This window comes from Rhinichthys klamathensis, unplaced genomic scaffold (assembly GCF_029890125.1).
Source record: "Rhinichthys klamathensis goyatoka isolate OS25496 unplaced genomic scaffold, OSU_Roscu_1.1 h1tg000725l_1, whole genome shotgun sequence".
NCBI classification, from domain to species: domain Eukaryota; kingdom Metazoa; phylum Chordata; class Actinopteri; order Cypriniformes; family Leuciscidae; genus Rhinichthys; species Rhinichthys klamathensis.
In genome coordinates, this window is record NW_026607139.1 from 30,987 (window position 1) to 47,269 (window position 16,283).

The window sequence follows — 16,283 nt, forward strand, 5'->3', positions numbered from 1 at the left end:
TTACAAGGTCGTTTGTGACGTCAGAAACACCAGCGATTTCAAACCGTGTTTTTGAGACTGTCTTTGGTTCACTGCAGTTTTAAGCAGGAAATACTCAGCAATGCTGTCGACTTATGAACTTACACATGGTGTGTCTTATAGCATATTAAAAACACCAAATACACACATAAACAACATTAAACGCTGGATTTTCACCACAGGGGGACTTTTAAATTTTCACAGGTTTTGTTTTTCTTTTAGGATCTGATTGAGCTAGAGCTCTAGAGCTGCTGTAAAGCCTAAACACTCTCTGTTACTGTAATCTCCTGTTATCTCTGTAAAGCTGCGGTGAAACTCTATAGTGTTAAAGCGCTGTATAGATGAAGGAGACTTGACTTGACTAATTCATCAACTAGCACTACAACCAGACTAACTCATCAACTACACTCATAACCAGACTAACTCCACAGCTTGTCTCCGCAGAGAACTCGGCCCGTATCTCTCTGCAACTGCATCTGGCTCTGGTCTGCAACGCTCCCTGGGTTCAATGCCCGTCGCACCTGGAGCTCATGAACCAGTGCCGCCACCTGAACGTGCGCATCGACCCGCTGGGCCTTCGAGAGGGGCTTCACTACACCGAGGCACGACACCACAGTCACATTCCCAGCATTTAAATGTCCTGAGACGCGATTTGTGTTAAAGGGATAGTTCACCCACAAAATGAAAATTAGCCCATGATTTACTCAGTTATATTAAAAAATGTCCTGGTTCTTCCAAGCTTTATAATGGCAGTGAATGGCCGTTTCTGTTTTGAAGTCCATAAAAGTGCATCTATCCATGATAAAAGTGCATCTATCCATGATAAAAGTGCATCTATCCATGCATCTATCCATGATAAAAGTGCATCTATCCATGATAAAAGTGCATATATCCATCATAAAAGTGCATTTATCCATGATAAAAGTGCATCTATCCATGATAAAAGTGCATCTGTCCATCATAAAAGTGCATATATCCATCATAAAAGTGCATTTATCCATGATAAAAGTGCATCTATCCATGATAAAAGTGCATCTGTCCATCATAAAAGTGCATATATCCATCATAAAAGTGCATTTATCCATGATAAAAGTGCATCTATCCATGATAAAAGTGCATCTGTCCATGATAAAAGTGCATCTGTCCATGATAAAAGTGCATCTGTCCATGATAAAAGTGCATCTATCCATGATAAAAGTGCATCTATCCATCATAAAAGTGCATCTATCCATCATAAAAGTGCATCTGTCCATCATAAAAGTGCATCTATCCATCATAAAAGTGCATCTCTCCATCATAAAAGTGCATCTATCCATCATAAAAGTGCATCTCTCCATCATAAAAGTGCATCTATCCATCATAAAAGTGCATCTGTCCATCATAAAAGTGCATCTCTCCATCATAAAAGTGCATCTATCCATCATAAAAGTGCATCTCTACATCATAAAAGTGCATCTGTCCATCATAAAAGTGCATCTATCCATGATAAAAGTGCATCTCTCCATCATAAAAGTGCATCTATCCATCATAAAAGTGCATCTCTCCATCATAAAAGTGCATCTCTCCATCATAAAAGTGCATCTCTCCATCATAAAAGTGCATCTCTCCATCATAAAAGTGCATCTATCCATCATAAAAGTGCATCTCTCCATCATAAAAGTGCCAAAGGACAGAGGCACTTTTATGATGGATAGATGAACTTTTATGGACTTCAAAACAGAAACAGCCATTATAAAGCTTGGAAGAACCAGGACATTTAATATAACTCTGATTGTATTCGTCTGAAAGAAGAATGTCATATATTTCATTTTTGGGTGAACTCTCCCTTTAATGATGGTGTTTTGCAGGTGTGTGGATTCGACACGTCGGCTCTCGGCGCTGGTCCTCTCTTCAGAGTGCCTATAACGGTCATCATCCCTGCCAAGTGAGTCCAACTACACGCCTGCGTCCGTGAGGGTGTGTTTCTGCTGGTGTGTGACGTGTGTTTGTGTCTTATAGAGTCACTGATACTCGCAGTCAGGAGGTCGCGTTCACAGACGTCCACTTCAGACCAGGACAGATCCGGCGGCATTTCATCAACGTTCCTCATGGAGCATCATGGGCAGGTAATGTGTGTTTTGGCTAACCTGGCCGAGAAATCTTTAAAGGAGTAGTTCAGAATTAAAATTTCCTGATAATTTACTCTCCCACACGTCATGCAAGATGTTCGTCTCTTTCTTCAGTCGAAAAGAAATTTGAGGAAAACATTCCAGGATTCTTCTCCATATAGTGACTTCAGCGGCTCGACACGATCCCAGCGGAGGAATAAGAGTCTTATCTAGACAAACCAGCAGACATTTTCTGAAAAAATAAACATTTATATACTTTTTTACCACAAATGCTGGTCTTGCACTAGCTGTGATGCGATACTAGCATCACAGCTAGTGATACTAGCTGGGATCGTGTCGAGCCGTCAAACTGTTGAAGTCACTATATAGAGAAAAATCCTGGAATGTTTTCCTCGACTGAAGAAAGAGACGAACATCTTGGATGGCGTGGAAGAGTAAATTATCAGGAGATTTTAATTCTGAAGTGAACTAATCCTTTAATGTTGCAATCGTGACAACACTGGTGTGGACGAATGATGCATCAGTGCAACGCAAATCTATGATCTATGATTATTTTCTCAGAGATCTCGTTAACGTCTCACTCTGGAGACGTGTCGTCGAAGTTCGTCCTGCATGCGGTTCATCTGGTGAAGCAGCGAGCGTATCGAGCCAATGAGTTTTATAAGTTCTCGTCTCTGCTGGAGAAGGGCTCGCTCACGGAGGCTTTTCCTGTGCTGGTACGCAAGACATACACAGTTTACATATGTGATTAAAGGGATAGTTCACCCAAAAATGAAAGTTACCCCATGATTTACTCGCCCTCAAGTCATCCTAGGTGTATATGACATTCTTCTTTCAGACAAATATAATCACTTATATTAAAAAATGTCCTGGCTCTTCCAAGCTTTATAATGGCAGAGATATGTCCGTTTCTGTTTTGAAGTCCATAAAAGTGCATCTGTCCATCATAAAAGTGCATCTGTCCATCATAAAAGTGCATCTATTCGATCCATGATAAGTGCATCTGTCCATGATAAAAGTGCATCTGTCCATGATAAAAGTGCATCTGTCCATGATAAAAGTGGTTCTATCCATGATAAAAGTGCATCTATCCATGATAAAAGTGCATCTGTCCATGATAAAAGTGCATCTGTCCATCATAAAAGTGCATCTGTCCATCATAAAAGTGCATCTATTCATGATAAAAGTGGTTCTATCCATGATAAAAGTGCATCTATCCATGATAAAAGTGCATCTATCCATCATAAAAGTGCATCTGTCCATCATAAAAGTGCATCTATCCATCATAAAAGTGCATCTATCCATCATAAAAGTGCATCCGTCCATCATAAAAGTGCATCTATTCGATCCATGATAAGTGCATCTATCCATGATAAAAGTGCATCTGTCCATCATAAAAGTGCATCTGTCCATCATAAAAGTGCATCTGTCCATGATAAAAGTGGTTCTATCCATCATAAAAGTGCATCTATCCATGATAAAAGTGCATCTATTCATGATAAAAGTGGTTCTATCCATGATAAAAGTGCATCTATCCATCATAAAAGTGCATCTATTCGATCCATGATAAGTGCATCTATCCATGATAAAAGTGCATCTGTCCATCATAAAAGTGCATCTGTCCATCATAAAAGTGCATCTATTCGATCCATGATAAGTGCATCTATCCATGATAAAAGTGCATCTGTCCATCATAAAAGTGCATCTGTCCATCATAAAAGTGCATCTATTCATGATAAAAGTGGTTCTATCCATGATAAAAGTGCATCTATCCATCATAAAAGTGCATCTATCCATCATAAAAGTGCATCTATCCATCATAAAAGTGGTTCTATTCATGATAAAAGTGGTTCTATCCATGATAAAAGTGCATCTATCCATCATAAAAGTGCATCTATCCATCATAAAAGTGCATCTATCCATCATAAAAGTGGTTCTATTCATGATAAAAGTGCATCTATCCATCATAAAAGTGCATCTGTCCATCATAAAAGTGCATCTATCCATCATAAAAGTGCATCTATTCGATCCATGATAAGTGCATCTATCCATGATAAAAGTGCATCTGTCCATCATAAAAGTGCATCTATCCATCATAAAAGTGCATCTATTCGATCCATGATAAGTGCATCTGTCCATGATAAAAGTGCATCTATTCATGATAAAAGTGGTTCTATCCATGATAAGTGCATCTGTCCATCATAAAAGTGCATCTGTCCATCATAAAAGTGCATCTGTCCATCATAAAAGTGCATATATCCATCATAAAAGTGCATCTATCTGTCATAAGTGCATCTATCCATGATAAAAGTGCATCTATCCATGATAAAAGTGCATCTATCCATGATAAAAGTGCATCTATCCATCATAAAAGTGCATCTGTCCATCATAAAAGTGCATCTGTCCATCATAAAAGTGCATATATCCATCATAAAAGTGCATCTATCTGTCATAAGTGCATCTATCCATGATAAAAGTGCATCTATCCATGATAAAAGTGGTTCTATCCATGATAAAAGTGCATCTATCCATGATAAAAGTGGTTCTATCCATGATAAAAGTGCATCTATCCATGATAAAAGTGGTTCTATCCATGATAAAAGTGCATCTATCCATGATAAAAGTGGTTCTATCCATGATAAAAGTGCATCTATCCATGATAAAAGTGCATCTGTCCATCATAAAAGTGCATCTATCCATGATAAAAGTGGTTCTATCCATGATAAAAGTGCATCTGTCCATCATAAAAGTGCATCTATCCATCATAAAAGTGCATCTATCCATCATAAAAGTGCATCTATCTATGATAAAAGTGGTTCTATCCATGATAAAAGTTGCTAATTTTAATTTTTGGGTGAACTATCCCTTTAATATTAGTTTTGCTGTGTCGATCGGGTCACATGTTCATCTTTGTGTGTTTCTCAGCCAGGACGGACTCTGGAGTTGTGTGTCGCTCGCTGGTGGGCGAGTCTCGGTGACGTCAACATTGATTATGTCATTTCCTTCCACGGGCTGGTGACATCACCCTCCCCTCTTCATATTGTGAGTCGGTTCAGGCTTACGTATTTCACAGCACCTTTCTGTTCATACTTTTATTCATCAAGGAGGCATTAAAATGATCAAAACTGACATTTATAATGTTACAAAAGATTCTATTTAAAATAAATGCTGTTCTTTTGAACTTACTATTCATCTAAAAATCCTTAAAAATATAATGCATCAGTTTCCATGAAAATATGAAATCTTTTCAACACCGATAATAATCATAACTGTGTCTTGAGCATCAGATCCTCATATTAGAGTGATTTCTGAAGGATCATGTGACACTGAAGACTGGAGTAATGATGCTGAAAATTCAGCTTTGATCACAGGAATAAATTACACTTTACTGTATATTCACATAGAAAACAGATGATTTACATTATGATAATATTTCACTGTTTTTACTGTATTTTTGATCAATTAAATGCAGCCTTGGTGAGTGTAAGAGACTTTCAAATCATAATAAAATCATGGTGCTAAAAGCAGCGTGTGTCAGATGTGTTCATCAAGGACTCTTGTTCGTGTGTTCCTGTATATCTAGCACGCCTCTGAAGGGATTTCTAGTTTTGAGGTCTGTTCTCCATTGAGATATGAAGATGTTTCCCCAACAATCACATTGAAGAACTGGGTTCAGCCCCTCAGGTATCCACACACACCTCGCAGAACACTAAATAATGTGCAGAAACGTCTCAGTTTCACTCTTCTGACATTTGCTCATCAAACTCGTCATGAAAGTGGCGTTACACTGGTCTTCTCCTCTATTGTGTCGTATATCGAGTGAAGCGCTTCTGGAACAAGAACACATGTGGGCGGGGCTTGATTGTGTCTGTGGGGAATTGATTGGATGGTTGTGGTTTGCTATTGGCTGATCTCATGTGAGTGACAGGTTAAAGCCCCGCCCTCGTCATCAGAGAAGAGAAGAGATGCTGCGAGAGGAACTGATTCTGATTCAACATTACTAGGAACAGCAATTTAACACAATTATGATGTGCATAAGCTTTTTAAAGCATCTTGCTCTCCTGATCTATTGTGCATCACACTCATGCACACTGTCAGATTGATGTTCAGTAATGCCCATAAATACAGCTTAAGTGGGATATGAGGTGTTTTAGATAGCTAAAGCCTTCCTCTGGGAGATCTTCAAGTGAAATGCGTTTCAATACTTTACTTGTCTTCATGAAATATGCATGCTGAACCTCTCTACTGTGTGTGTGTGTGTGTGTGTGTCTCCTCTATAGGCCTGTGAGCGCTAAAGTCAAACCCCTCGGCGTCAGGGATGTGTTACCCAACAACAGACAGCTCTACGAGATCGTCCTCACGTATAATTTCCATCAGGTGTGTGTTTACCTCTGCGTCCTTACATTAATGAGGAGTTATATATTTGTGTTGTTGCCATAATGGTTGATTGATGTTGATATTTCAGCCCAAGAGTGGCGAGGTGATGCCCAGCTGTCCACTTCTGTGCGAGTTATTATACGAGTCTGAGTTTGACAGTCAACTCTGGCTCCTGTTTGACCAGAACAAGAGGCTCATGGGATCTGGAGATGCCTACCCACACCAGGTACCCAGAACAACACTAACCTCGGCAGCACGTCTCTTTAGCACAGTGTGTTAGGGGTGCAACGGATCTCAGGTGACCGTGATGCGTTCGGCACGCGTGTGCTGCGTGGATTAACTGCTAAATTTAATCAGCATTGAGTGAAAGTTTATCATTTGGACGTGTTTTGTCTTCCCAATTTACACATTCAAACTATTTTAAACGCAAAAGAAGAGGCGAAAATCGGGACTCAAGGATTATATGTGCGCACAGCCACACACACACACACACACACACGTGCAGAGAGAGGGTCTAATTGATTACACTTTTGCGTTTCCTTGCCCTTTAACGGACACACAAACACACAATTATGTCAAAATACTCGTCATAAGTCAACAGTTGAGAAAGAAACCAGATTTGTGTCAGTTTATTCGGTCTTAAAGTGACGGCGGCCTAATATTCCTGCTGTCGTCTGTGTCATTAATGTTCATAAAACAACAAAATACAGCTTTAACAAAGACGAAACTATATTTAATTTCTACAGTGAATAAATAGTGTTATTTTACATTTAGGCTTAATTATTAATTTCTGTGCCTGAATACCACTGTTAGACTTTGTTATTTAGTATTAATCTCTGCTTGTAATTTGTGTATTTGTTCTTATTTTATTACTGACTGTTCACTTGTTTTTAATAATGCTTGAACTTTATCATTTAGGCTAGTAGTGTTTGATGTGATATCGAAAAACTTGCAAGTGATCTTTAAGTAATAGATATAAAGCCCCATATTTATATTTATACTTTTTATTTTTGCTGATCTGAAAAATGATCCGATCCGTGGCTCAAAAACCGTCATTGATCCGCCCCATGGATGCGTGACCCGTTGCGCCCCGCAGTGTGTGTCCCGGCTCTGAGATGTGTTGTTCCCTCAGTACTCCCTGAAGCTGGAGAAGGGCGATTACACGGTGCGTCTGCAGGTGCGTCACGAGCAGCAGAGCGAGCTCGAGCGTCTGAAGGACCTGCCGTTCCTCGTCTCGCACCGGCTCTCCAACACACTCTCGCTGGACGTCTACGAGACACACCGGGCCGCCATGATGGCCAAGAAGAAGTCCAACTCGCTCACGCTGAGCCCCGGCGCCTCGCAGCCCTTCTACATCACCGCTCTGCCTGACGACAAGTGAGTGTCCGTTAGCCACAGGGGTCATCGGATGCAAAATCCACTTTTATATGGTGTTTGCATATAAATGTGTCTTTGCAGTGTGTGACACAACCACCATACAATGAACAAAATCCATTCACTCTTTTTTATTTATTTATTTATTTTTTAGTCTAAACACTCTCAATAATCAAGCCGTTTGGATTTTCTGCGCAATATGATGTCATATTGCTCATGCTCCGCCCACGACCGCTGACGGACTGTCCCGTATTAGCATATTTCCCATTAGAGTTGTCAAAGTATCGACTTCGGTACTAAAAATTGTACCAAAGTCGATACTGAAATTGATTTAAATGTGAGTCACGCTTTGTGCGCTGTTGAGCGGAATCGTAAACGCCTCTGATTGCCTATTGTACTCACACGCTCATCGGATATGTCTGTGATTGGCTACAATGATCAGCGCTTTAAAAACATGTTGTAAATATACATCAATGAGGCTCTTCAGCGAGCGCTTGCAGAGATACAGATACACACAAAAAACACTAGTAAGACTCTAGAAACCACGAGTATCATCAGCATAAAAGTGATAATGTATTAAAGAGTAAAGGGCCTAAAACTGAGCCCTGAGGAACACCAGACCTGAACTGATCTCAGACCTGTAACCACACAAGCCAATGAACTGGGAACGCTCAGGATGTATCAATGTATTCTTAATTTAATCTTGTAACATAGTTTGAGATGCAACTTTTAAAGGGTTCATCGGATTCAAAAATCATTTTTATATAGTGTTTGCATATAAATGTGTCTTTTCAGTGTGACACAACCACCATACAGTGAACAAAATCTTTTTTTTTAATCCTCAAAAAGTCTAAACACTCTCAATAATCAAGCCGTTTGGATTTTCTGCGCAATATGATATCATATATTGCTCATGCTCCGCCCACGACCGCTGACGGACTGTCCCGTATTAGCATATTTCCCGTTAGAGTTGGCAAAAAGTACAGACTTCGGTACTAGTCTGTACTGAAATGTAAAAAATGTGCCGTTTGTGCTCTGTTGAGCAGAATCTTAAACGCCTCTGATTGCCTATTGTACTCACGCGCTCATCGGACTTGTCTGTGATTGGCTACAGCGCACGGGAGCGTTTGAGAGCACACGGAAGTGTTTTAAACAACGGGAGCGGGAGTGTTTGAAAGCACAAGCAGGACCGGTCCGCTGATGGACGCCTGCTTTCAAACGCTCGCGTGTGTATCTGTGCAAGCGCTCGCTGAAGAGCCTCACTGATGTACGTTTACAACATGCTTTTGAAGCGCTGATCATTGTAGCCAATCACAGACATATCCGATGAGCGTGTGAGTACAATAGGCGGTACTTTTTAACAACTCCATTTCCCGTATTAACATATTTACGCCCTCAGCCATTTGTTTACTGTCCGCCAAGGCATCACTTTACGAGTCTTGTGTCGACACCCCCCATGGAAGAGAGCAGTTGCTCATTATCATTTAAAGAGACATGCACCTCATTATCATTTAAAGAGACATGCACCTCATTATCATTTAAAGAGACATGCACCTCATTATCATTTAACGGGTCGCTGTGAACAGAGCTGTTTTTGAGGAGGTAAAGAGTGTGTTGTTTTACACAACCATTGAGGAATTTTAACCAAAGTATATTACAAACTTTTACATGAAGACCCTAAAGAATCATACCAACTTGTGGAAAATCGGCATCTGACGACCCCTTTAAAGGTGCTGTATGTAACTATTTTTACTCTACTAAATCATAAAAAATACCATATGTTTGCAGATATTTAGGAAACATGCTAAGTTCACATCCTCGTTTCTCTGAAAAACACAAAAGATATTTTACTTTGAAATGTGCGTTTCTGTGTTGTCAGTCGGTTTTTGTTTTGGTCTGTGTGACTCCGCCCACTGCCAGTTCACCCATTAGTATTTCGACACCCCGGGGTGTCAGTTAGCAGGAAACACAGCGTATTACAGCCTTGGAAACAAGCAAACAAACTGGGTCAGAGATGGCAGATTCCATACAACCTAAAAAGCCTCTATCCATTTAAAAACTCTGAACGAGAGCATATAAAAACATGGATAAATCAACTCATTAACTTAGTGTGTAAGTCTCCTTGGCTTTCGTTGTCAATCGCACTCGTTCCTGTTGTGTGTCCTCAATCTGGCAACCAGCGTGAGTGTTTAGTCTGAGGAGGCAGGGAAACAACGATCTCGGATATTTTGAATTTGGACTGCAGTACCGATTTCGACCACAAGCTGTCATACTTACAGACTGCCCCTTTAAGTTTACCTGGGGCGTCTCCAGACACTTTCAAAAATGATACTCGGGTGAGTTCACCTCTGACCGTGTTGGTTGCCGCCTAAGAGTAGCTATTCTGACTGCATAAAAATGCTTAAGAATTATAGTTGCCTAACCACTATCACTTGGGAATAAGGTCTCTAGTGCTCCACTAACCTGTTGCACAGCATTACCTAAACAGACTCCAGACATTACCTTCGAATATGCTTTAATCACGGCCGGAGGATCTCAGACCAATTACAGAGAGAATCCCACCAGCAAAAAGAATACAGCAGTTTTTATAGAATAGAAGCATGGCAAAAGTGACATGATGCATTATATAATTTCCCTACAATCTGATTGGTTCTTCATATGCAAACCCTTCTGTTACTTGGTAGAAGCAAACTCTTGTTTTCTTGATTGCTTCACTTTGTTACTCAGTCACGAGTTTATAAATTTAGATATGTCTAGTTTAATTTCCCCTTTTGTTATATTCAGACATGATTCACTAACATGCAGACACTGACTTGAGTGCTTTTGACCAAAAGGTTTGGAAACATATAGGATTCAGAAGCATATGAATGTTATTCCTGCAAGAAAATGAAATGTTATTTTTGGTTAATTAAAAAAATCGGTCAGAGGATGCAGATGCTTGTGTTTGTGTTCCAGGATCCCTAAAGGTGCCGGTCCAGGCGGATACATCACCGGCTCGCTGGTTCTGCCCAAGAGTGAGTTCGGCAAAAAAGCAGTGAGTCCTCAAACACAACGTTCCTTGTAGATCTGCATGCTGCCGCTCGGCCCACATCGGCCCGTCTGTGTTTCAGACCCGTCTCATGCAGGGGTGTGCGATACTGGCAGAAAATTATAATTATAAATACTCCGTATTTTGGGGGATTTTGTCGGTAACAATAAGTAAATTAGTGTGTTTGTGGGCTGGTGTATATAGACGCTTGTTTCCGCCACAGAATAAAAAATAAAAAAGGTAATTGCGACTTTATATCTCACAATTTTGACTTTTTTATCAGAATTGTGTGATATAAAGTCGCAATTGTGTGTTATAAAGTCTATATAATGGACTTACATAGCTTATGTAAGCTATATAAGTCAATTATACTGTTATATCACACAATTGTGACTTTATAACAGACAAATGTGACTATCATATAGAAGTATAAGACTAAAAATAAATATATGGTTTTAGGTTTTAGAGTCGTTCTCACTTCATTCTACTAGACTTCATCACACAACCAAAGCATGGGCTTTCACTGTTTGTTTGCTTTTACACGAGTGACACACTCAGTGTACGCGTCCACATCATTAAATGTGATATTTTCATTGATGATGCGTATCACACACCCCTACTCGCGTGTGTTCAATATTTGATCAGTGATTGATTTCTGTTCTGATTTCACGGCTGGTGGCGGTTGTGCTTCTCAATGACTTCACGTATAAATCTTGTAACAAAGAAACAGCAGCTTGTGATTCGAGCATGTCTTTCACATTTGCTGCTTTTTCACTGTCATGGTGCTGGTTCCCGATAGACCATACGACGATACCGGTATGTCATTCAAAAGTTGAGTTTACAATATTTACATCTGTGCATTATTTGGGCATGCTTTAATCCAGAGCGAGTTCAAATGCTGTACTGTCCAGCCCTAAACTACTTTACTTTACTTACCTATTTTCACTGTAAAGCTGCTTTGAAACAATCTGTGTTATTAAACCGCCATATAAATGAAGGTGACTTGACTTGACTAAACACATCAGCTGAACACCAGCACCATTTCACTGATGAAGCATCTGCTTCTGAGCTCGTCTCACTGTCCTGTATATGATCATCTCACTGTCCTGTATATGATCATCTCACTGTCATTATCAACTGAACTGCTGCACTTACAGTGAATCATGATGATGTGAAGGAGTAGAGAGCAGAGGATAGAGAGGACAGAGAGCGTGTGTGTGTGTGTGTGTGTGTGTGCTTCTCTCTCTGATGTGTGTTATTCTGACCAGCAGGGACAAGCATCAGCCAAACGACAAGGAAAATTTAAAAAGGTACTGAACGGGTAGAGATTCGAAAGAACTGTGTAACATCACATAATGAGAAGCTGCAGGGGCTCAATTTGAAGATCCATTTAAAGGGATCGTTCACGTTAAATTAAGTCATCATTTACTCACCCTCAATGCCGTACACCCTTCTTTCTTTTGCGGACCACAGAAGGAGAACTTAAACTCTTACTAAATTATATAGAAAGTGTTCAAAGACGCTCCCTTCAATCAAGCTGTCAATCAAACCGCTCGAGTTTATCAGTGACTGAGATCTGGACTCCCGTTATAATCAACGAATCTCTTATTCACATCGTGTTTGCACTGTTCTGAAGAAAGCATGCGTTAGTGTTATCGGCTACATGCTCGTCACTGCAACCTTTCACGCCACGATCGAAATATAGTGCTGTAATCAACACTTTTCACCATTAGTTAACCTTGAGAACTGGAATTGTTACATTTTTGATGTAAAAATCATACTAACATTATAAGTGCACCCCTGGAAACATTATAAAGCAGACCCCTTTAATATTTTTATTATTTTTAAGAATATTTTTTAACCCATTTTCTCAATATTTATAAGAATATTTCAAAGCATGTTCCCTAAGAATGAATTGCATTTGGTAATAGTGTAGATTATTTGCATGCACTGTAGTGTTTTAGCTCTTGTTTAGCACTCATAGTGAACATGACATAGGGTGTTTGTTCGCGCTCGTTCATATAAATGACAGTGAATATCGACCAGCTTTTTAATAACACTCAAACGTATCGCAGAATGACCCGATGCGACACATGTTCTGGGGGTTTATGATAGGATTTGCTGAAAAACAAACTGAAACGTAATGTATTATTTAATGAAGGTCCTGCCGTTGATCTTCTGCGCTTGACTTTATTCATGAGACTCTGACTCGCACAGAAAAACACATTTTATTATCATTTAAATAATGAATCATCAATAATCAATATTGAACATGTGGAACATACGACACGCGTCCCATCGGATCATTCTTGGATATTTCTGAGTCTTTTTTAAAAGCTTGATGCTGGTCGATATTCACTTTGTGGTCCGAAAAAGAAAAAAAGTGCGTACATGCGGCATTAGAACAACAGCAGGGAGAGTAAACGATGACTTTATTTCCATTTTAGGCTGAACTATCCCTTTAAAGGCAGTATTCACACACACTAGTGCTGGCCAGTTTGACCAATATCTTGTATCACTGGAAATCCACCAGTAAATGCTTTCTATATGCGATAATCATGTGTTAATGTTTGATAATCCATTAAATGAAACCCTGTGCAATTAATTTAAGGCGAGACTCTACCGGCTAAACCAGTGTTTTCACGCACTGCTCAGTTTTGCTCTATTCTGCTTCCATAACACGTGACTAGTGGAAGAAAAACATCCAAAACACACATTTAAGAGTTTATTTTATTGCTCTTTATCAATTGGCATCTGTATTTAATCTTTAAAGACAGAGAGTTCGAGTCAGAAACCAAACTTTACAGATGTTTTCATATCTATATTCTGAAGGGTTGTTCATATACTATTCGCCTGTTTATGCAACATTTTACTCTAAAAATATGGTAAAAATGAAATGAGTGATACATTTATTTGACTCTGGAAAACTCTTAAATGTCAACAAAATCAAACTAGTTTTGAACCTGACTTTATCCAATGTTCACAATTCTGTTCTGGAACTGTATGCAGATTAGTGCATATTTAATTAGTTAATGGCTCATTTGCATATTTAAACATAACACACTTGCGATATAAAACAGTTGCCTTAATGTACTGTGATTAATCAGCGAGGGAATATCTGATAGTTTTTACTCTGTTCACCTGTGGTGTCTTGCCTTAATTTAACTATTTTATTCTTTTTATTTAATTTTTAACTTGATACGCATTTTATATCATTTATTTCGCGCGTCTTCATCGCTCTCGCACGTAAACAATATAAACACGTCCCGCTGCCGTAAAGTCATTAGTTGGCGTTTCATACCCGAGTCTGGCTGTATATTGATGCGTTTCTCACGATTATGTTAGCGTCAGTCAGTCGCATTCACATGAACAGATGGATTTGTGGGTAATGTGATTCACATCTTTGCTCTCGTTCCCACGCAGGACATCGTGCCGATCTTTTACCACCTGGTTCCTGCTCCCAACAAAACCAAGAATGGCAAAGAGAAGGAGAAAGATGCGGAGAAGGAGAAAGACGTGAAGGACGAGTTCAGCGAAGCGCTGCGAGACCTGAAGATCCAGTGGATGACCAAGTCAGTGTTCACTCGTTAACTCTGTGTTTTCATCCGTTAACGACTCCAGAATCACCAGAGCTTTTTAATTCAGATGTCCTTTAGTTATCATCATATTCAGTCGACCTCTCAGATCACCTGCGCTTGAGGGTTGCCAGATTGAGAAGTCCCCCTGTTATCAATAATTATATCACTTAAAACTCATATTTGATCACCAAAATTACATATTTAAATGTTTTTTCCTGGAAAAAAATCTTCATGCCTTAAAATATCTTGAATGTAACTCGACACCCTCGCCTCATTTAGTATGTGTGGTTCTGTGAATATGCAAATGAGCCCCGCCTCCACTCACTCAGCTCAGAGATCCACTGGTTGACGATCACACGTTGATCTGATTGGTTACAAGGTCGTTTGTGACGTCAGAAACACCAGCGATTTCAAACCGTGTTTTTGAGACTGTCTTTGGTTCACTGCAGTTTTAAGCAGGAAATACTCAGCAATGCTGTCGACTTATGAACTTACACATGGTGTGTCTTAAACACCACATAGACACATAAACAACATTAAAAAAACTTGATTTTCACCGCAGGGGGATTAAAAAAGGTCTGATTGGGGGATTTAAACTCTTGAGAACTGGCAACCACACACACGTGAAAGCTCGAAGTGGCTTGTTTAAAGCATCTATAATATTTTTTTTTTTTATAGAGATATAATGTTTAAACTACACTTTAGTCTTGTCTGTTTTTTCGTCAGCAATATTGCATGTTGATATAGTCACAGTTAGTGTGTAATGATGTCCTGGAGCAAAGCTCGTCAAAGGTCATGGTTCTCATGGAGGAAGTTGATCCTGTGTGTTCAGGTTGGACAGTGGTTCGCTGTACGAGGAGCTGAAGGAGGCGTTTCCCACACATCTCCCACTGCACGTCCAGAGACTCCATCAGCTCGACTCCGAGAAGGTACCGCTCCGATCAGACCCATCCACCTGGAATCCACCCTTCGTGAAGGGACTTTGATTGACAGGCGATTTGACCAATCATAATACACCATCCGCCGAATCTGCCATTTTTGTCAAACAAAGCAGTCAGGAGAGTTAGTAGATTAACGTTGGAGGATTTTAACTTGATAAACTGTGTACTGACGTCTTTCCACGGTTAAAACAACATTCCTTCTGATGTTCATTCGTGTTTATTTGATGCTATAAATGAACTAGAAGGAATAGTTAATCGGTTCACGAGCTGTTACCTAAATAAACTGGTACCAATTTTTTTCTTCTTTACTATGGAGAATTATCTGTGAGGACTGAAATACATTTGTTGGGTTGAATCTGCTCAAACCCCGTGACCGACTCCCTCTGTCTCACGCAGGAGCGATCGAAGCGTTTGGGGGAGATCGCGGCGGCGGCCGATACGGTGATGTCACACATCGACCCGACGGCGCTGGCCGTTTACCTTAGCATGAAGACGGACCCGCGGCCAGATGCTGTCACTATCAAGAGGTACAGAGCCACCGTTCATGCCTGCAGCACTGCATTCTGGGCCAAAAACAATCCTGTCTCTCTCTTGAATCCAACACTGAAGTGACTTAAACTGCAGTTCCTCCACTGGCCACTAGAGGCCGGCTGCAGAAGAGACTCAGTCCCATAGACCCGCATGTTAAAATGCCCAACTTTACAGCAGAAAAAACATGTTTACAGTCTGGTACAAAAAGTGGTTTTGGTCTATATGGAGTTAATGGGGTATTAGTGGCTTTAATGTGGTGTTAGTGGCGTTGATGAAGTGTTAATGAAGTATTAATCTCATTAATGGAGTTGTGATGGTGTTAATGGGG

The 16,283-nt window shown here is 40.0% G+C and overlaps 1 protein-coding gene across 2 annotated transcripts in view; it reads left to right on the forward strand.

Moving 5' to 3' along the window:
* Window positions 1–16,283, forward strand: part of tpp2 (tripeptidyl peptidase 2) — a 32,091-nt gene that overhangs the window by 11,599 nt on the left and 4,209 nt on the right. The window contains exons 13-26 of one of the 2 annotated variants that reach the window (XM_056242381.1): window positions 463–620; window positions 1,866–1,942; window positions 2,017–2,123; window positions 2,688–2,842; window positions 5,052–5,168; window positions 5,710–5,810; window positions 6,407–6,503; window positions 6,592–6,729; window positions 7,636–7,880; window positions 10,833–10,911; window positions 12,177–12,215; window positions 14,329–14,477; window positions 15,316–15,412; window positions 15,821–15,951. In XM_056242381.1, coding sequence (XP_056098356.1) covers window positions 463–620; window positions 1,866–1,942; window positions 2,017–2,123; window positions 2,688–2,842; window positions 5,052–5,168; window positions 5,710–5,810; window positions 6,407–6,503; window positions 6,592–6,729; window positions 7,636–7,880; window positions 10,833–10,911; window positions 12,177–12,215; window positions 14,329–14,477; window positions 15,316–15,412; window positions 15,821–15,951 — 1,690 coding nt within the window. The remainder of the gene's footprint in view (window positions 1–462; window positions 621–1,865; window positions 1,943–2,016; window positions 2,124–2,687; window positions 2,843–5,051; window positions 5,169–5,709; window positions 5,811–6,406; window positions 6,504–6,591; window positions 6,730–7,635; window positions 7,881–10,832; window positions 10,912–12,176; window positions 12,216–14,328; window positions 14,478–15,315; window positions 15,413–15,820; window positions 15,952–16,283) is intronic. The other variant, XM_056242382.1, reaches the window with a different exon arrangement.